This window comes from Heterodontus francisci, unplaced genomic scaffold (assembly GCF_036365525.1).
Source record: "Heterodontus francisci isolate sHetFra1 unplaced genomic scaffold, sHetFra1.hap1 HAP1_SCAFFOLD_1561, whole genome shotgun sequence".
Lineage (NCBI taxonomy): Eukaryota > Metazoa > Chordata > Chondrichthyes > Heterodontiformes > Heterodontidae > Heterodontus > Heterodontus francisci.
This window is the reverse complement of record NW_027142074.1, coordinates 52,099-66,538: the sequence shown is the minus strand read 5'-3', so window position 1 is coordinate 66,538 and position 14,440 is coordinate 52,099. Positions and strand designations below refer to the sequence as shown.

General features: G+C 44.5%; 1 protein-coding gene across 1 annotated transcript; it reads left to right on the top strand.

The window, feature by feature from the left end:
• The first annotated feature begins 3,782 nt into the window (after positions 1-3,782).
• Positions 3,783-14,144, top strand: LOC137366484 (coiled-coil domain-containing protein 127-like). Its single transcript, XM_068028298.1, has 2 exons — positions 3,783-3,943; positions 11,114-14,144. Exons 1-2 carry the CDS (start codon positions 3,820-3,822, stop codon positions 11,791-11,793), a joined length of 804 nt encoding a protein of 267 aa, XP_067884399.1. The 5' UTR covers positions 3,783-3,819; the 3' UTR covers positions 11,794-14,144.
• Positions 14,145-14,440: the final 296 nt, after the last annotated feature.

The window sequence follows — 14,440 nt, the reverse complement described above, 5'->3', positions numbered from 1 at the left end:
ACCCCTCCCCCTCTTCACCCACCCCTCCCTCTACCCCCCCACCATAGTTGAATATCTGAAGTGCAGTTGCAAAATCGGGGAAATAGCATGCAAAACAAAACCTCAACAATTCTGGGTTTAATTATTGAAAAGTTTTATTAAGTTCATTAAGTATCCGAGGAACTGCTGTGCATGGATACATGAGTGTTGTGTCCAGCATTCCCGTTAGACAGACAGGCCGAGTCTCTGCTATGCACAGCTAAAGAGATTGTTCCTGGAGAGCCTTGTGGTGAATAAAAGCTTGGCTCTCTATTCCACTACTGTATTGTCCATGTGAAGAAGGCAAAGTCACAAGAGTCTGAGCTCAGTCTATTCTTGGTGAATGTTCCCCAAGCGCATCCCAATGTGCATTCCCAATTCATCCATAAATACAATGTTCCTTTCCACATCGTGATGAGCTCCGCAGCATGATCCAGTTGCCTTCGTTGCTTGAATGCTGACCTTAAGTCTCAAGGATTGTTTTCGACGGCATGTTTTACATGAAAAGAAATAAAGCAAATCAGAGTCAGAGCTGCCTCCCTCCATCCACTGAAATTACTGTTGCGCACACCTTTTTAAGTTCTGCAGTGAAGGCACCAATTGATAACGTCGCCAATGAAGCACTTATTACCCACCTCAGATGCAGGAATCATCACATCCTTGCGTCATCTCCTGCACTGCCTCCTTTGCTTGAATGCCGTCCTTAAGTGTCAAGGATGGTTTTCTCAAGGGCACGTTTTACATGAAAGAAAATAAGGAAAGAACATCAGTGTCAGAGCTTCCCTCCCTCCAATGGAATTACTGTTGAGCATGCTTTGTGTTCTGTGGTAAAGGCATGTACTGATAACACCGCCAATGAATCACTTAGTACCCACCCCAGCTGTCGGAGGCAGGATGATGTTATTGCCCCTATCTCGTGATGGTTCAATGCTGCTCTCAGGGAAAACATGAATGATGTGAGGGTGCTGGAAAAGAAGCACATTTGTTTTGGGCTATGAACATAAAGCTGGCCATTTAGCCCAGCAGTTCCCTGCCAGTGGTTATGTTACTCGTGCGTCTTTCCATTCATTCCCATTTAATCCTGCCTACTACTATCACCAGTTGTGTTCACAGCAAGAGCATTCACATTTCTGCTACCACTGCACACGGCATGCTTGTTTCTTTTAGTGCTCAGTCTCTTCTTGCTGAATGTTCCCCAAGTGCTTGACCCCTTTGGACGCCCTCTCTGCTTGACAGGCAGCAACTGGCAATTGCGGAGTCTCACAAGGCTCTGCATGGTTGTTTTCAACGTCGGATGGGGAAACAGGTGGCTGTGTGTCCATGAGCACTGCCCTGATGGGTGTAGGAGCAGGTAACTGTGTGCCCATGAGCACTGCCCTGATGGGTGTAGGAGCAGGTAACTGTGTGTCCATGTGCACTGCCCTGATGGGTGTAGGAGCAGGTGACTGTGTGCCCATGAGCACTGCCCTGATGGGTGTAGGTGCAGGTAACTATGTGCCCATGAGCACTGCCCTGATGGGTGTAGGAGCAGGTAACTGTGTGTCCATGTGCACTGCCCTGATGGGTGTAGGAGCAGGTGACTGTGTGCCCATGAGCACTGCCCTGATGGGTGTAGGAGCAGGTAACTGTGTGTCCATGTGCACTGCCCTGATGGGTGTAGGAGCAGGTGACTGTGTAACTGAGCAGCAAGGAGGGGGTACCGCAGGTAGGGGGAAGTGGAGATTTGAACAGGCAGGCATATGTATGGTCCATCAGATCATTAGGCCAGGGGGTGAGACGCTCAGGATCCAGGGTTTGTGACACGTGACTGATGTCCAGCGCGCGGCCACCTCCATCCGAAGGTGCTTCCGGGCAATTGTTGGGCATAGTAAATGGCTCCATCTCATCAGCCAGTCCTTGCTGCCAGCGGAGAGTCTGTTGCCGCAGCCAGTCCAGTCTCCTCATGAATGCTGCCGTTCCACTCTGCAGAACGGCCTGTTGTAGCTGGTACAATTGATCTGAAAGCAAGCGGTATTTTTCATTGTGGCTGAGGGGCCTTGGCTGTTCCTCTGTAATCACAATGGCAGCAGCCATGCCTGTCGTCGTTGGTGTCTGAGATGCACGCCAGCGACAATTGGGGGCGAGCCTGTCCAAAGGCAGACCCAGATGCCTCTGCACAACAACAGCATGTTTGCAGGGCAACAAAGTCTGAATGGAGAAGATGCAGCTGTAGGTAGCCTGGCCATCATGTATCTGCAGTGTGTACTGTTTGGCGCCAGAAATCACAGTCACTGTGCCTTCATCCTGCTACATGCGGTGGCCCAGACAATGGAAATGTTTTCAGAGCAACTCACAACAGGGACTGGAGAACATGCGGTGGCCCAGACAATGGAAATGTTTTCAGAGCAACTTGCAAAGGCAGAGCAACTTACCTTGGAACAATCTCCTGTGTCAAATAAAAATGAAGCAAGTCTCCAAAACGAATAAATAATTCAGATAAAATGCCCGACAAAACCTCCCCTCCTTCCACTTTCAAAAAGTCGCGCCGAAGCTTTGACGCATGCGCAGAGGCCAAACTGGCGCGTCAGCGAGGAAGACGAAATAACGCGATGACGTCATCTGCGCATGCGCACAACCTTACCGGCAGGTCGGACCGCAGCGCATGCACAGAGATGAGGAGACTGTGTGCGCATGCGCGTACCGTGTCGTCTGCGCATGCGCAAAGCGGTCCTGACAAGCCGGACCACAGCGCATGCGCAGGGGGCATGAGACCGTCTGCGCATGTGCGGACCGCGGCGCATCCTGATGACGTCGTCCGATGAAGTAGCGTTGTCATGAATTACTTTGAATTTTTAATGGCTTTGAGCATGAGAGGTGCAGAATGGGGCTTCCTTTATTACGGCTACATTAAGCACTCCCAGGTGAAGTAGAGCATGAGTTGCATATGGTATAGTTTATTTTTGAGAATACAATGCTCACTTTGACAGGAGGAGCAGACAAACTGCAAAATACTAGAGAGTCCATCAGTTTCTTCAAAATATAACCTATTGACCAGGTTAAATTGTTGGTTGAATTGTCTTCGTCTTGATCACTGTATTAGAAACTGGGGAGCTACAGTTCTGAATTTGACATCACCATGTTATTGTGCTTTGAATCATATGTGTGATCAGGGAGTCACGAAGATTGTTGTTCGTTGCAAGTTTTAAAAAATTTTTAAATATCCCACTGTGCTGCTTGTAAAGATAATTTAGTAGAAGACACTACACTTCTGTTACTTGTTGTACCCTGGATTGTTTCTGGACAAGAATAATTCGTTTTAAAAGAGATTTCCAAGGATGATACCAGAACTGTGAGGTTATGCCGATCAGGAATGGATGAACAGCCTGGGTCTCTTTTCTCTTGAAAAGAGAGGGCTGAGGGGTGACCTAATAGAGGTCTTTAAAATTCTGAAAGGTTTTGACAGAATAGACACAGAGTTAGTGTTTCCACTTGTAGGGAAGAGCAAAACTAGAGGTCATCAATATAAGATGGTCAAGAAATCACATATGGAATTCAGAAGAAACATCTTTAACGAGAGGGTCGTGAGAATGTGAAACTTGTTACCACAGAGTTTAGTTGAGATGGATAGAATAGATGCATTTAGGGGAAGCTAGATAAGTATATGAGGGAGAAAGAAATAGAGGGATACGCTGATAGGGTTAGGTGAGGGGCCCAATGGCTTTTTTCTTTGCTGTATATTCTACATAATGTTATGTCATTTCCTTTGTTCTTCCTGCAACCTGAATCCAGATATCATTGCTGTTGCTAGCAGACTGTGACTTCATGAATAACCTCAATGAGCCTATGCAGAATTGGAATATTTACCCCAATCGCAGGGACGATGGAAGTGATGGAAGCAAATGGAATTATGCTTTACTGGTGCCTCTATTGGGACTGGCTGCCTTTCGTAAGTGTTGTAAATTTACATTTACACTGCCATGTTCTGGCTATACCACTTTTTGCCTGAACATTGTAAAATGGTGCTTCTGGAGTAAAAAGAGGTATTTAGTTGTATAAGAACAGAAGTCGACCATTCAAACCCTCGATTTGCTGTTCTTTTTTAAAATGACTCTCCCTCCTCCCTTTATGACCCCAGTAATATTACTGTTGTATGATGCAAAGTACACAACTTGATGTTTGCTATTTAAAAGTGTCATGCTAGACCCCCACCTGCCAAGAATGAGGCATATTAATTTTGCCATATGGACATTAAATTTCAAATTGTTGCTGGGAAGAAGAGAAGGCCTGTTACAAGGGTTGCCAGGCACTTGGCTGGAAGACATTTACACACCAATAGGGACAAGAGAGGTTAGTCCCCTTATCCATTTAACCCACAATGGACTTTGAGGATCAGACATTGAAGGCAGGTAAGTGTATTTCAGGCCCTGCTAAGATGGTACAATCCACAGAGCCAAGACATGGTTAGACCAGCTAGTCACATGACTAATCTGCTTGGCAACCTGGGGTTTTCTGAATGGTGGAAACAGTTTGATCTCAAAGTGTCTGTTTTGCTCCTGGACTGAAAAGACCTCTCCTAGTTGGCTCGCCACAGCCTCTCCTGTCTGCTCCCATTTCTTTCTCACGGAACTCCAAATCCACTGAAGACACATGAACCCCAAGAGAGAAAAGTCTTCTACAGCAAACAAAGTTTAAGAAGAATACTGGGCCCCGATGAAATGCAAGATCTACCGACAATCGAGAACTCTACAGTGAGCTTGAAGATCCGTAACAAAAACCCTCTTCAGAGATTGCCTCAAAATTTTCCACTTTATTTCTTCTGTTCTGTTCTGCCTCTATCTGCATGTGTGTATCGCGTGTGCATGCTCGCGTGGGCGTGTCATGTATCCGCAGGCATTAACCAAATTAGAGTTTAAGTTTAATAAATTTCAATCTTTCTTCTTTAAACCTAAGGAAACCTGTTTGTGTTGATTTCTTTGCCTTCTCATTGGAAAGCAGTGAACAAGGATTCATTAAGGGGGAGCTAAAAACACTGTTTAAAATTTAAACCCTGTTGCGGTAAGCCCAGGTGAAAGCTGAGAGGGCTCCTAGATCCATTTCTCACCTGGTCATAACAGAAATTTGGGGGCTACCATCCTGGATTTTACCCACGGACAAATGAGAGAAATTGGAAGTGAGAAGCCAAATTGTTCCCAATCAAAAAAAGAGCAAGATTTTCAATACAGGTTTTCTTGTGGTTATGTCTGCTTGACTACTAACATGTCTGCAACTGAAGCTAGTAGCTCTCCAAGCCAGGGTGAAATAACTTTGGATAAGTTAAAAGCACTGTCAATGGAGGAGTTGAGGAAAATGGCTGAGCAGTGTGGGATCACTGCAAGTGGCAAGGCTAGGAAGTCTGTACTCCGAAGGCAAGTGGCCTACCATTTTTCCCTTGAATCTGAAGAAGCAGAAACAGGGTTCGAAATAGACTCTGACAGGATATGGCTAGCAAAGATACAATTGGAACAGAGGAAACTTGGATTTGAGGAAAGAGAAAGAGCCTTCCAGAAGGAATGTGAAGAAAGAGAGCTGAAGCGGCTTGAGTTAACTCAGGGCTGACAGACTAACCCCAGTGAAAGCATGGCCAATATGGAGGAGTGTAATTCAGGGCTGGGTACAAAATTGTTAAAACTAGCTTAACTAATCCCAAAATTCAATGAGGAAGATGTTGAAGAATTTTTGTCCTTTGAGAAACTGGCAAGGCAGATAAAATGGCCAGATGAGACCTGGCCCCTCTCATTACAAAGCAAGCTAACCGGAAAAGCCCATGAGGTTTATTCCCTGTTGCCAGATGAGAGTTCATCAAATTATGAACTGACAAAATATGAATTAGTACCCGAAGCCTATCGTCAAAAGTTTAGAACCTTCAAGAAGCAAGCTAATCAAACTTATCTGGAGTTTGAAAGAAATAAGCAGCTGGCTTTTGGCCAGTGGCTGAGGGCTCTTAAAGTACAGCTCAGCTATGAGAATCTCAGAAGTAATTCTGTTAGAGGAATTTAAACACACACTCTCACTCTCCATAAAGACCCATGTAGAGGAGCAGCAGGTTCAGAGAGCCTGGTGAGCAGCTGTTCTGGCCGATGAGTTTGCTTTAATTTATAAGTCAGTCTCCCAGGGGAGAACCTTTCCTAGTCACCCCACAAATCCGAAAAGGACAAAGGGTGGGAAGGTGATAGGAGCCCAAGCAGTGCTGGGAGAGAAAGAAAAGCAGGAGACGCAGGGAGGCCCCCCTCTAGCCAAAAAGGCAGGTGCTGTGAGCCAGAGTGAGACCCGAAGACCTGTATGCTTCCATTGTAATAAAGCAGGGCATTTAAAACTGACTGCTGGAAACTAAAGGGAAAATTGGTAATCAGGGCACACTCACTCGCTGAAGAAGGGACCCTGATGGAAAGCACAGCAGAACAAGCTGAAGCTTTAACTGCAGTAAGAGTGCAACCCAGGAAGCTTACTACTACAAGTGCAAGAAAATTTAATAGGATTCCAGGGAAAGAGTAGGACCCATTAGGGACCAAGGGGGAAATTTGTGGGTGGAGCCAGAGGACATTGGTAGGATGTTGAACGAATACTTCACATCTGTCTTCACCCAAGAGAATGAGGATGTAGATATGGAACTCAGAGAGAGACTGTGAGGTTCTTGAGCAAATTGTCACAGGGAGTGACAAGGTATTGGAGGTTTTGGAAGGCTTAAAAGTGGACAAATCTCCAGGTCTGGACGATTTGTGTCCCAGGATGCTGTGGGAGGTGAGGGTGGAGATTGCAGGGGCTCTGACCCTAATTTTTAATTCCTCTCTGGCCAAGGGGGAGGCACCAGAGGACTGGAGAACAGCTAATGTGGTCCCACTATTTAAGGAAGGTTGCAGGGATAAGCCAGGGAACTACAGACCAGTGAGTCTCACATCAGTGGTAGGGAAACTATTGGAGACAATTCTGAAGGAGAGAATCTATCTCCACTTGGAGAGGCAAAATTTGATTAGGAATAGTCAGCACGGCTTTGTCAGAGGGAGGTCATGCCTAACAAATTTGATTGCATTTTGTGAGCATGTGACCAGGTGTGTAGATGAGGGTAGTGCAGTTGATGTAGTTTACATGGATTTCAGCAAAGCCTTTGACAAGGTCCCACATGGGAGACTTATCAAGAAAGCAAATGCACATGGGATACAAGGTAACTTGATAAGGTGGATTCAAAATTGGCTTAGCTGTAGGAGACCGAGTGATGACAGACGGCTGTTTTAGTGACTGGAAGCCAGTGTCCAGTGGCGTACCACAGGGATCTGTGCTGGGTCCCCTATTGTTTGTCATTTATATAAACGACATAGATGACAATGTTGGGAGTAGGATCAGTAAGTTCGCGGATGAGACAAAGATTGGCCGAGTGGTTACCAGTGAGGTTGAGTGTCTTAGGTTACAGGAAGATATAGACGTGATGGTCAAATGGGCAGAAAAGTTGCAGATGGAATTTAACCCTGAAAAGTGTGAGGTGATACACTTTGGAAGAAATAATGTGACACGGAAATATTCAATGAATGGCCTGACACTGGGAAGTTCTGAGCGAACAAAGGGACCTTGGCGTGTTTGTCCATAGATCTCTGAAGGCAGAAGGGCAGGTTAATAGGGTGGTGAAAAAGGCATATGGGACACTTGCCTTTGTCAATCGAGGCATAGATTTCAAAAGCAGGGAGGTCATGTTGGAGTTGTACAGAACTTGGTAAGGCCACAGCTGGAGTACTGTGTGCAATTCTGGTCGCCACATTATAGGAAGGACGTGATTGCATTGGAGGGGGTGCAGAGGCGATTCACCAGGATGTTGCCTGGGATGGAACATTTAAGCTATGAAGAGAGGTTGGATAGGCTTGGGTTGTTTTCGCTGGAGCAGAGAAGACTGAGGGGTGACCTGATCCAGGTGTACAAGATTATGAGGGACATGGACAGGGTGGATAGGGAGCAGCGGTTTCCCTTAGTTGAAGGGTCAGTTACTAGGGGACACAAGTTTAAGGTGAGGGGCGGGAGGTTTAAGGGAGATTTGAGGAAGAACCTTTTTACCCAGAGGGTGGTGACGGTCTGGAATGCCCTGCCTGGGAGGGTGGTAGAGGCGGGTTGCCTCACATCCTTTCAAAAGTACCTGGATGAACACTTGGCACGTCATAACATTCAAGGCTATGGGCCAAGTGCTGGCAAATGGGATTAGCTAGACAGGTTGGGTGTCTTTAATGCATCGGTGCACTGTATGATTCTGTGGTTCCAGAAGGCTATCAGGGTTTTGTGTCTGAAGGGAAAGTAATCCAATACCCCTCGAGTGGGACAAGCAAACCCATAGTGATTCTCAGGGACACAGGGGCCACTAGATCTCTTATACTGGAAAAAGGCCTGACCTTTCCCCCAGAGAGTGCAGTGAACATCAAAATAGTGTTGAATGGTGTTGGAGGGCAGTGTATGCCTGTACCTGTACATGGGTGCACCTGGAGTGCGACCTAGTTTCAGAACCGGTGACCGTAGGGATTGTCCTAGTTTGCCTGTGAATGGGGTTGATCTGCTCCTGGGTAATGATCTGGCGGGGGTGAAGGTGGTATCCGCCCCACTCCCCCAGTAATGAAAGAAAGACCACAGGAGGTCAGAGAGACAGGACAATGACAGGAGACAGTCCCCTGCAGTTTCCCTGAATGTGTAATGAATCAGGCCATGATCAAACCTGTTCCCCCAGAGGAGACTGCATTGGCACTGCAGGCAAATGACCATAAGGTCTGTCTGTTCGAGACTTTCTTTGGAAAGTTAGGAGACCCAGGGAATGAATTAAATGGATTTTTCCTTGGTGAGGCTCAGCCAGCTGACCCAGTATTGCGAGAGTCAACACAGGCTGTCCTGTCTGAAAGTGAAGCAGAGGGAGTCCCTGATTGCTACTGTTTAAAGAATGAGGTGCTGATGAGGAAATGGGGTTCTTCTCACAGACCTGAGAACAAGGAGTGAACAGTAGTTCATCAGTTGGTGGTGCCGCAAAGGTACCGGAGAGAAATAGTAAGGGCCCACGAGACTACAGTGGCTGTAAATGCTGGTATACGAAAGACCAAAGCCCGCATAAGACAGCAGTTTAACTGGCCAAAACTCCACAAAGATGTGATGGAGAACTGCAGGAGTTGCCGCATGTGCCAGTTTGAGGGGAAACCCCAACCTACAGTGAAACCTGCACCCCTAAGCCCTAAGTGTTAGGAGGACCCTCCAGCAGAGAGCTAGTGAACTGTAAGGGACCCCCACCAAGAACAAAAAGGGACAGGCAGGCACAAGGTTGGCAAAAGGTTAGAAAGGGAAGAGGAAAAAGTGACCAAGAGGGCAGATTAAAGGAAGTCCGGGAGGAATCCCAGATGAAAACCCCTACTGTCCAGTCAGTCAAACCCGTAAAATTTGAAATGTTAGACCCTACAACCTCCTGTGTAAATGCAGACACCAGAAGCATCCCACCAGAGTTGCTAACAGCATTTACAGAAACCTGCAGAAATAAAGACAGACCGCTTGGGGGCACAGAAACCGTGAAGGTGATACCTAACCTAGTCGAAGTGCCACAGGGTAGCATTATAGAGTCTGCACAAATACCTGCAGGCCAGAGTGTCCCAGAGGACAAAGAGGAGATTCACAAAGAATCCTCCACCACAGTCAGAAAAAAAGAACTGCCCATTCCCCTAAAGTCAAAAGCCTGTGCATGACTCAGCAAAGCACTGAGAGTGTGTTCAGGTTAGACCCGCCCACTACTGACTCTCCTGAGGAAAATAAATTCCAGCTTCAGGCCAATTAAATCTAAACCCCCCCCCCCCCCACCCCTTCCACCACCTTTTACAGACCTCAACAGGAACAAAGACCTCGGCAGCCATGGAAATGGGCAAACTGAAGAAGAACTTCCCCCAAAAAAACACGTGTTTATTGGGATGCCAAAAAGGGGCAATTAAAGCAGCAGTGCCACTAAGAAAAAAAACAGGCTGTAATAGGTTTTAGGATTTATGAATGAGAGAATTGCATGTTTTTTTCTGTGTCTTATATTTTCTCTCGACCCTCTTAATGAAATGCGCCTTTTCTCAAATCGCATTTCATTCTGCTGGGTGTGGAGGTGTCATGCTAGACCCTAACCTGTCAAGAATGAGGCATATTAATTTTGCCATATGAGCATTAAATCTCAAATTGTTGCTGGGAAGAAAAGAGAAGGCCTGTTACAAGGGCTGCCAGACACTTGGCTGGAAGACATTTACATACCAATAGGGACAAGCGAGGTTACTCCCTTTATCCATTTAACCCACAATGGACTTTGAGCACCAGAAATTGAAGGCAGGGAAGCACATTCCAGGCCCTGCTAAGATGGTACAATCCACAGAGCCAAGACGTGGTCAGCCCAGCTAGTCACATGAACAACCTGCTTGGCAACCTGGGATTTTCTGAATGGTACAAACAGTTTGATCTCAAAGTGTCTGTTTGCTCCTGGGCTGACAAGACCTTTCCTGGCTGGCTTGCCATCTCTTTCTCACGGAACTCCAAATCCACTGAAGACACATGAACCCAAGAGAGAAAAGTCTCCTACAGCGAACAAGGTTTAAGAAGATTACTGGGCCCCAACAAAAAGCAAGCTCTACCAACAATCAAGGACTCTACAGTGAGCTCAAAGATCCGTAACAAAAACCCTCTTCAGAGATTGCCTCAAACTTTTCCACTTTATTTCTTCTCTGTTCTGTCTCTATCTGCATGTGTGTATCGCGTATGCATGCTAGCGTGGGTGCATCGTGTATCCGTAGGCCCTAACCCGGAATTAGAGTTTAAGTTTAATAAATTTCAACCTTTCTTCTTTAAACCTAAGGAAACCTGTTTGTGCTGGTTTCTTTGCCTTATCATTGGAAAGCAGTGAACAAGGATTCACTAATGGGATGTGTTTAAACATTAAACCCTGTTACGGTAAGACCACATGAAGGCTGAGAGGGACCCCTACACACCTTTCTCACCTGGTCATAACAAAAGAGATTGAGCTGGTCTATAGTTGAAAGTTTTCCTCCTACAGTTTTTAACGAAATAACAAATTGGAATGAAAACTGTCTTAATTTTGTTTTTCAAGGCTGGATCTGGTCCAAAGAATCAAAGAAAGAGATTGACCAAGTAAGAGCAGCATGTAAGCGTGCGATAGACACTACAGAAAAAGATCTGAAATTGAAGTACGAAGACACAATTGTTCAGAATCGATACTTGCTCGCACATTGTGAGTTAGAACAGGAGAAGCTCAAAAGTAAAGTCCAAAGTTACCGCGAAGCCATTGCAGCACAGAGCCGGCAGCTAGTTGAAGAACGCAGACAGCTGGAGCAAGAGCGTCTAAATATAGAGCAGAAAAAACATTCCTTGCAATATTCTGGGGTAGCAGGAGCTTTGTATCAGGATATGGTGGCGAGGGAAGAAGTGTGGAAAAGCCAAGCTACAGCATTAATAAAAGATTTTGAAAAATTGCTGATCAACAGGCAAAGTCTGTTCTGCAGTTACATTAGACCACGACAAGAAAGACAGGAATTAGAAAGGAACATGCTTAGCCAAGCTGTTACAAACCCAGTTGCTAAAGAGTTGGGAATCGAAGCTGGCTTGAAATATATCTTTAAGCATGAAACACACTGTGCAAATATGGGAAACACAGACAAAAGGCAAAATGGCAGATTAATGTGGGTTTATCTCGCTTATTGGGAGCTTCAAGTCGAGCTGCAGAAATTCAAGAGAGTAGAAACCGCATTATTGGGGAAAGAAGCCAACTAGAATGTGGTGATTTTTTTTTCTTAAAAGTTGGTCATTGTCCCAGAAATTCCTGTTAGTTCACAAAATATCCTGCAATTAGAAGTGAAGAGATATTCCATGAGTTTCAATTCTCCACAAATTGCTGGACGATTTGTCCTTAGCCACACAAAAATACAAAATACAGGCAGTCTTATCATGAGCCCCTTCATTGAAATTAATGGCATGTCATGTAATTGCGGATTTCCGTCATAAATACAAATTAATCTCGGGGCTGTCATTTAGAGCGGGTAATTCATGCTGCACCGGCCCTGTTAATGACCTGATTTATCGTCCTGAATGTAAAACTCAACCATGGAGGCCCTGAATGGGAACAGATGATGCTGTGGTCCTTCACTCCAACACGTAATGAATTGTGCTTCGAGGTTATTTAAATGTTTTTGATCAGGCTTGACATTCAGAAATGCAAATTAGATCGATTTCTTTCACAAAATAATTTTAGGAAACAGTATGTGAATGATTTGAGACATGATGTATATTTAGCATTCTTGGGAGAATAGAAGTGGCGTTAGACCTGTCATTCCCAAAGCTCTCCACCACTGAGGTTTTGCTCATGTTATGTCTGGATCCAGTGTAGACTGATTGATAGAGATTGATTGCTATGATTAGACAGCTCCATTGTCATTGTACCATGGGAGTTACCAGAATGGTAGAAAGCAAACTAGGACATTGGCCTTTTCTTGTCTAGCAATTCCTATGGTCCTTAGAAAGCAGTTCCACATTCTTGTTCATGATGGATGGGGCTGCTGGTTCTATACTTCATGGGTCAAGAATGTTTGTATTTTTTGCACACCTACCCTACCATTTGCTCATTAACTTCTCAAGGACCAATACAGCAATTCCTAAACACAATTGGATTCCAGTGTCCTCTCTGCTTATTCCTTTTTTTTGTTATTTTTCCTTTGTCTTTTTCACTCTCTGTCAGTCCACTCTCTTTATTCATCTTGCATTCACCTATTTCCTTCTCCACTGTTCATTGTGTTTCTTTCTCTATCCTTTTCTTTCACTAGTTGAGGAGATAGGTGATTGGACCCAAACTTCACAAGGTCCCAGGTGTGACTTTGATGTTACTTCATCATGATCAATTTACATTTCCAGCAATTTGTGGTGCAAATATAGTGTGATCTATACGGTGAGAAATAAAGTCAAATTCACCACAAGATGTGCCGTTCCAGCAATTTCTGGGCCAATATGTCCTGCTGTAGACTCAGCTGGAGACTGTTGCACCATTCACTACCAAAGGAAACATTCAGATAATTAATGTAAAATCCACTGGAGCTTCAATTAACTGTCATAATGAATAATGGGAATTGGCAGATAATCCATAAATGTCTTTTAAAAGGGTGTTTGAAATTAACTTTGTGCATTTTCTATTTCATTTTAAATTGAAAGCTTATATTCGTGACTGCAGCAAAAATCTTGGAGGAATAATGAATTGAGTGTTGATAACTGGGATGGTAAGCGCAGTATAATCTCAACTTTCTGGTTGAGATTGATGGGTCATCTTTCTCAGTAATGTTTATTATGTTTGCTTCATGCTGAATTCTTCGGACTGTCTCTTCCATAGCAATTGTCCGGACACAGTAAGAAAGGGAAGAGCAAACATACCGATCTACAACGTATTTCGCTACTACAACTGTATGTGCCCAATATATCTGTAATCAGCCAATTTAAAATAACACAGTGCCAATATATTAACTTTTATGGTTGATCTGTTGCTCAGTTTACTCCTAGGAACTCTCTGCTTCATGTCAGGGACAGATGGAGTGTGAACTGCACACAAACACAGAGTGGATTTGACTGAGCAACTCCAATTGTGGCACAGTTTAGGGGTTCAATAAGTGGGTCCATGAATGTGCTTTTTTAAAAAAAAAGGCATGTTACTGTATACAGGATTGTGGTGTGCTGGTCTAAATAAAGACATCAAGGATCATGGTGAAGGGATAAAAACAAGAAATGCTGGAAATACTCAGCAGGTCTGGTAGCATCTTTGGAGAGAGAAGCAGAGTTAACGTTTCAGGTCTGTGACCCTTCATCAGACATTAACTCTGCTTCACTGTCCACAGATGCTGCCAGACCTGCTGAGTATTTCCAGCATTTCGTGTTTTTATTTCAGATTTACAGCATCTGCAGTATTTTGCTTTTATTATCATGGTTAAGGGATGCATGCAGATTTCTGGGATTTTGGATCATGTGTAAGGGGTTTGAAATCAACTGATTTTTGCATTGTAAGGGGTTGAAACCTTGTGACTGGAATGTGTGTAAAAGATTGAAACTATCTAATTTTCAATTATGTATAAAAAGCTTGGAGTCAGCTGGTTTTGTTGCTTTGTTATTTTTGAAGGGTTTGTAGGTGAAAAAATGTTGTGCTTGTTTGAGTTGTTGTACATATTTTTGGAGGAGTGTATGTCTTTTTTTACACCGTGAAATTTGAATTCAGGAAAGCAGTGATTAATAGCTAGGCCGGGAGTACAGCTTGGAACTGATGAAAACCATTCTGTAAAATAAACCATCGCTGTACTTTCCTGCTCAGTCCTATGTGTTGCATAAAAAAATCTTTTGTTTAGTAATTGTATTCCACTGATAGGAACAAAATTGGGGACAGAAACTA

Bases quoted from the DNA above. Each gene is read 5' to 3' on its own strand.
- LOC137366484 (XM_068028298.1), top strand. From the start codon at position 3,820: ATGAATAACCTCAATGAGCCTATGCAGAATTGGAATATTTACCCCAAT. The intron at 3,944-11,113 runs GTAAGTGTTGTA...TTGTTTTTCAAG, and splicing joins ATTGGGACTGGCTGCCTTTC to GCTGGATCTGGTCCAAAGAA.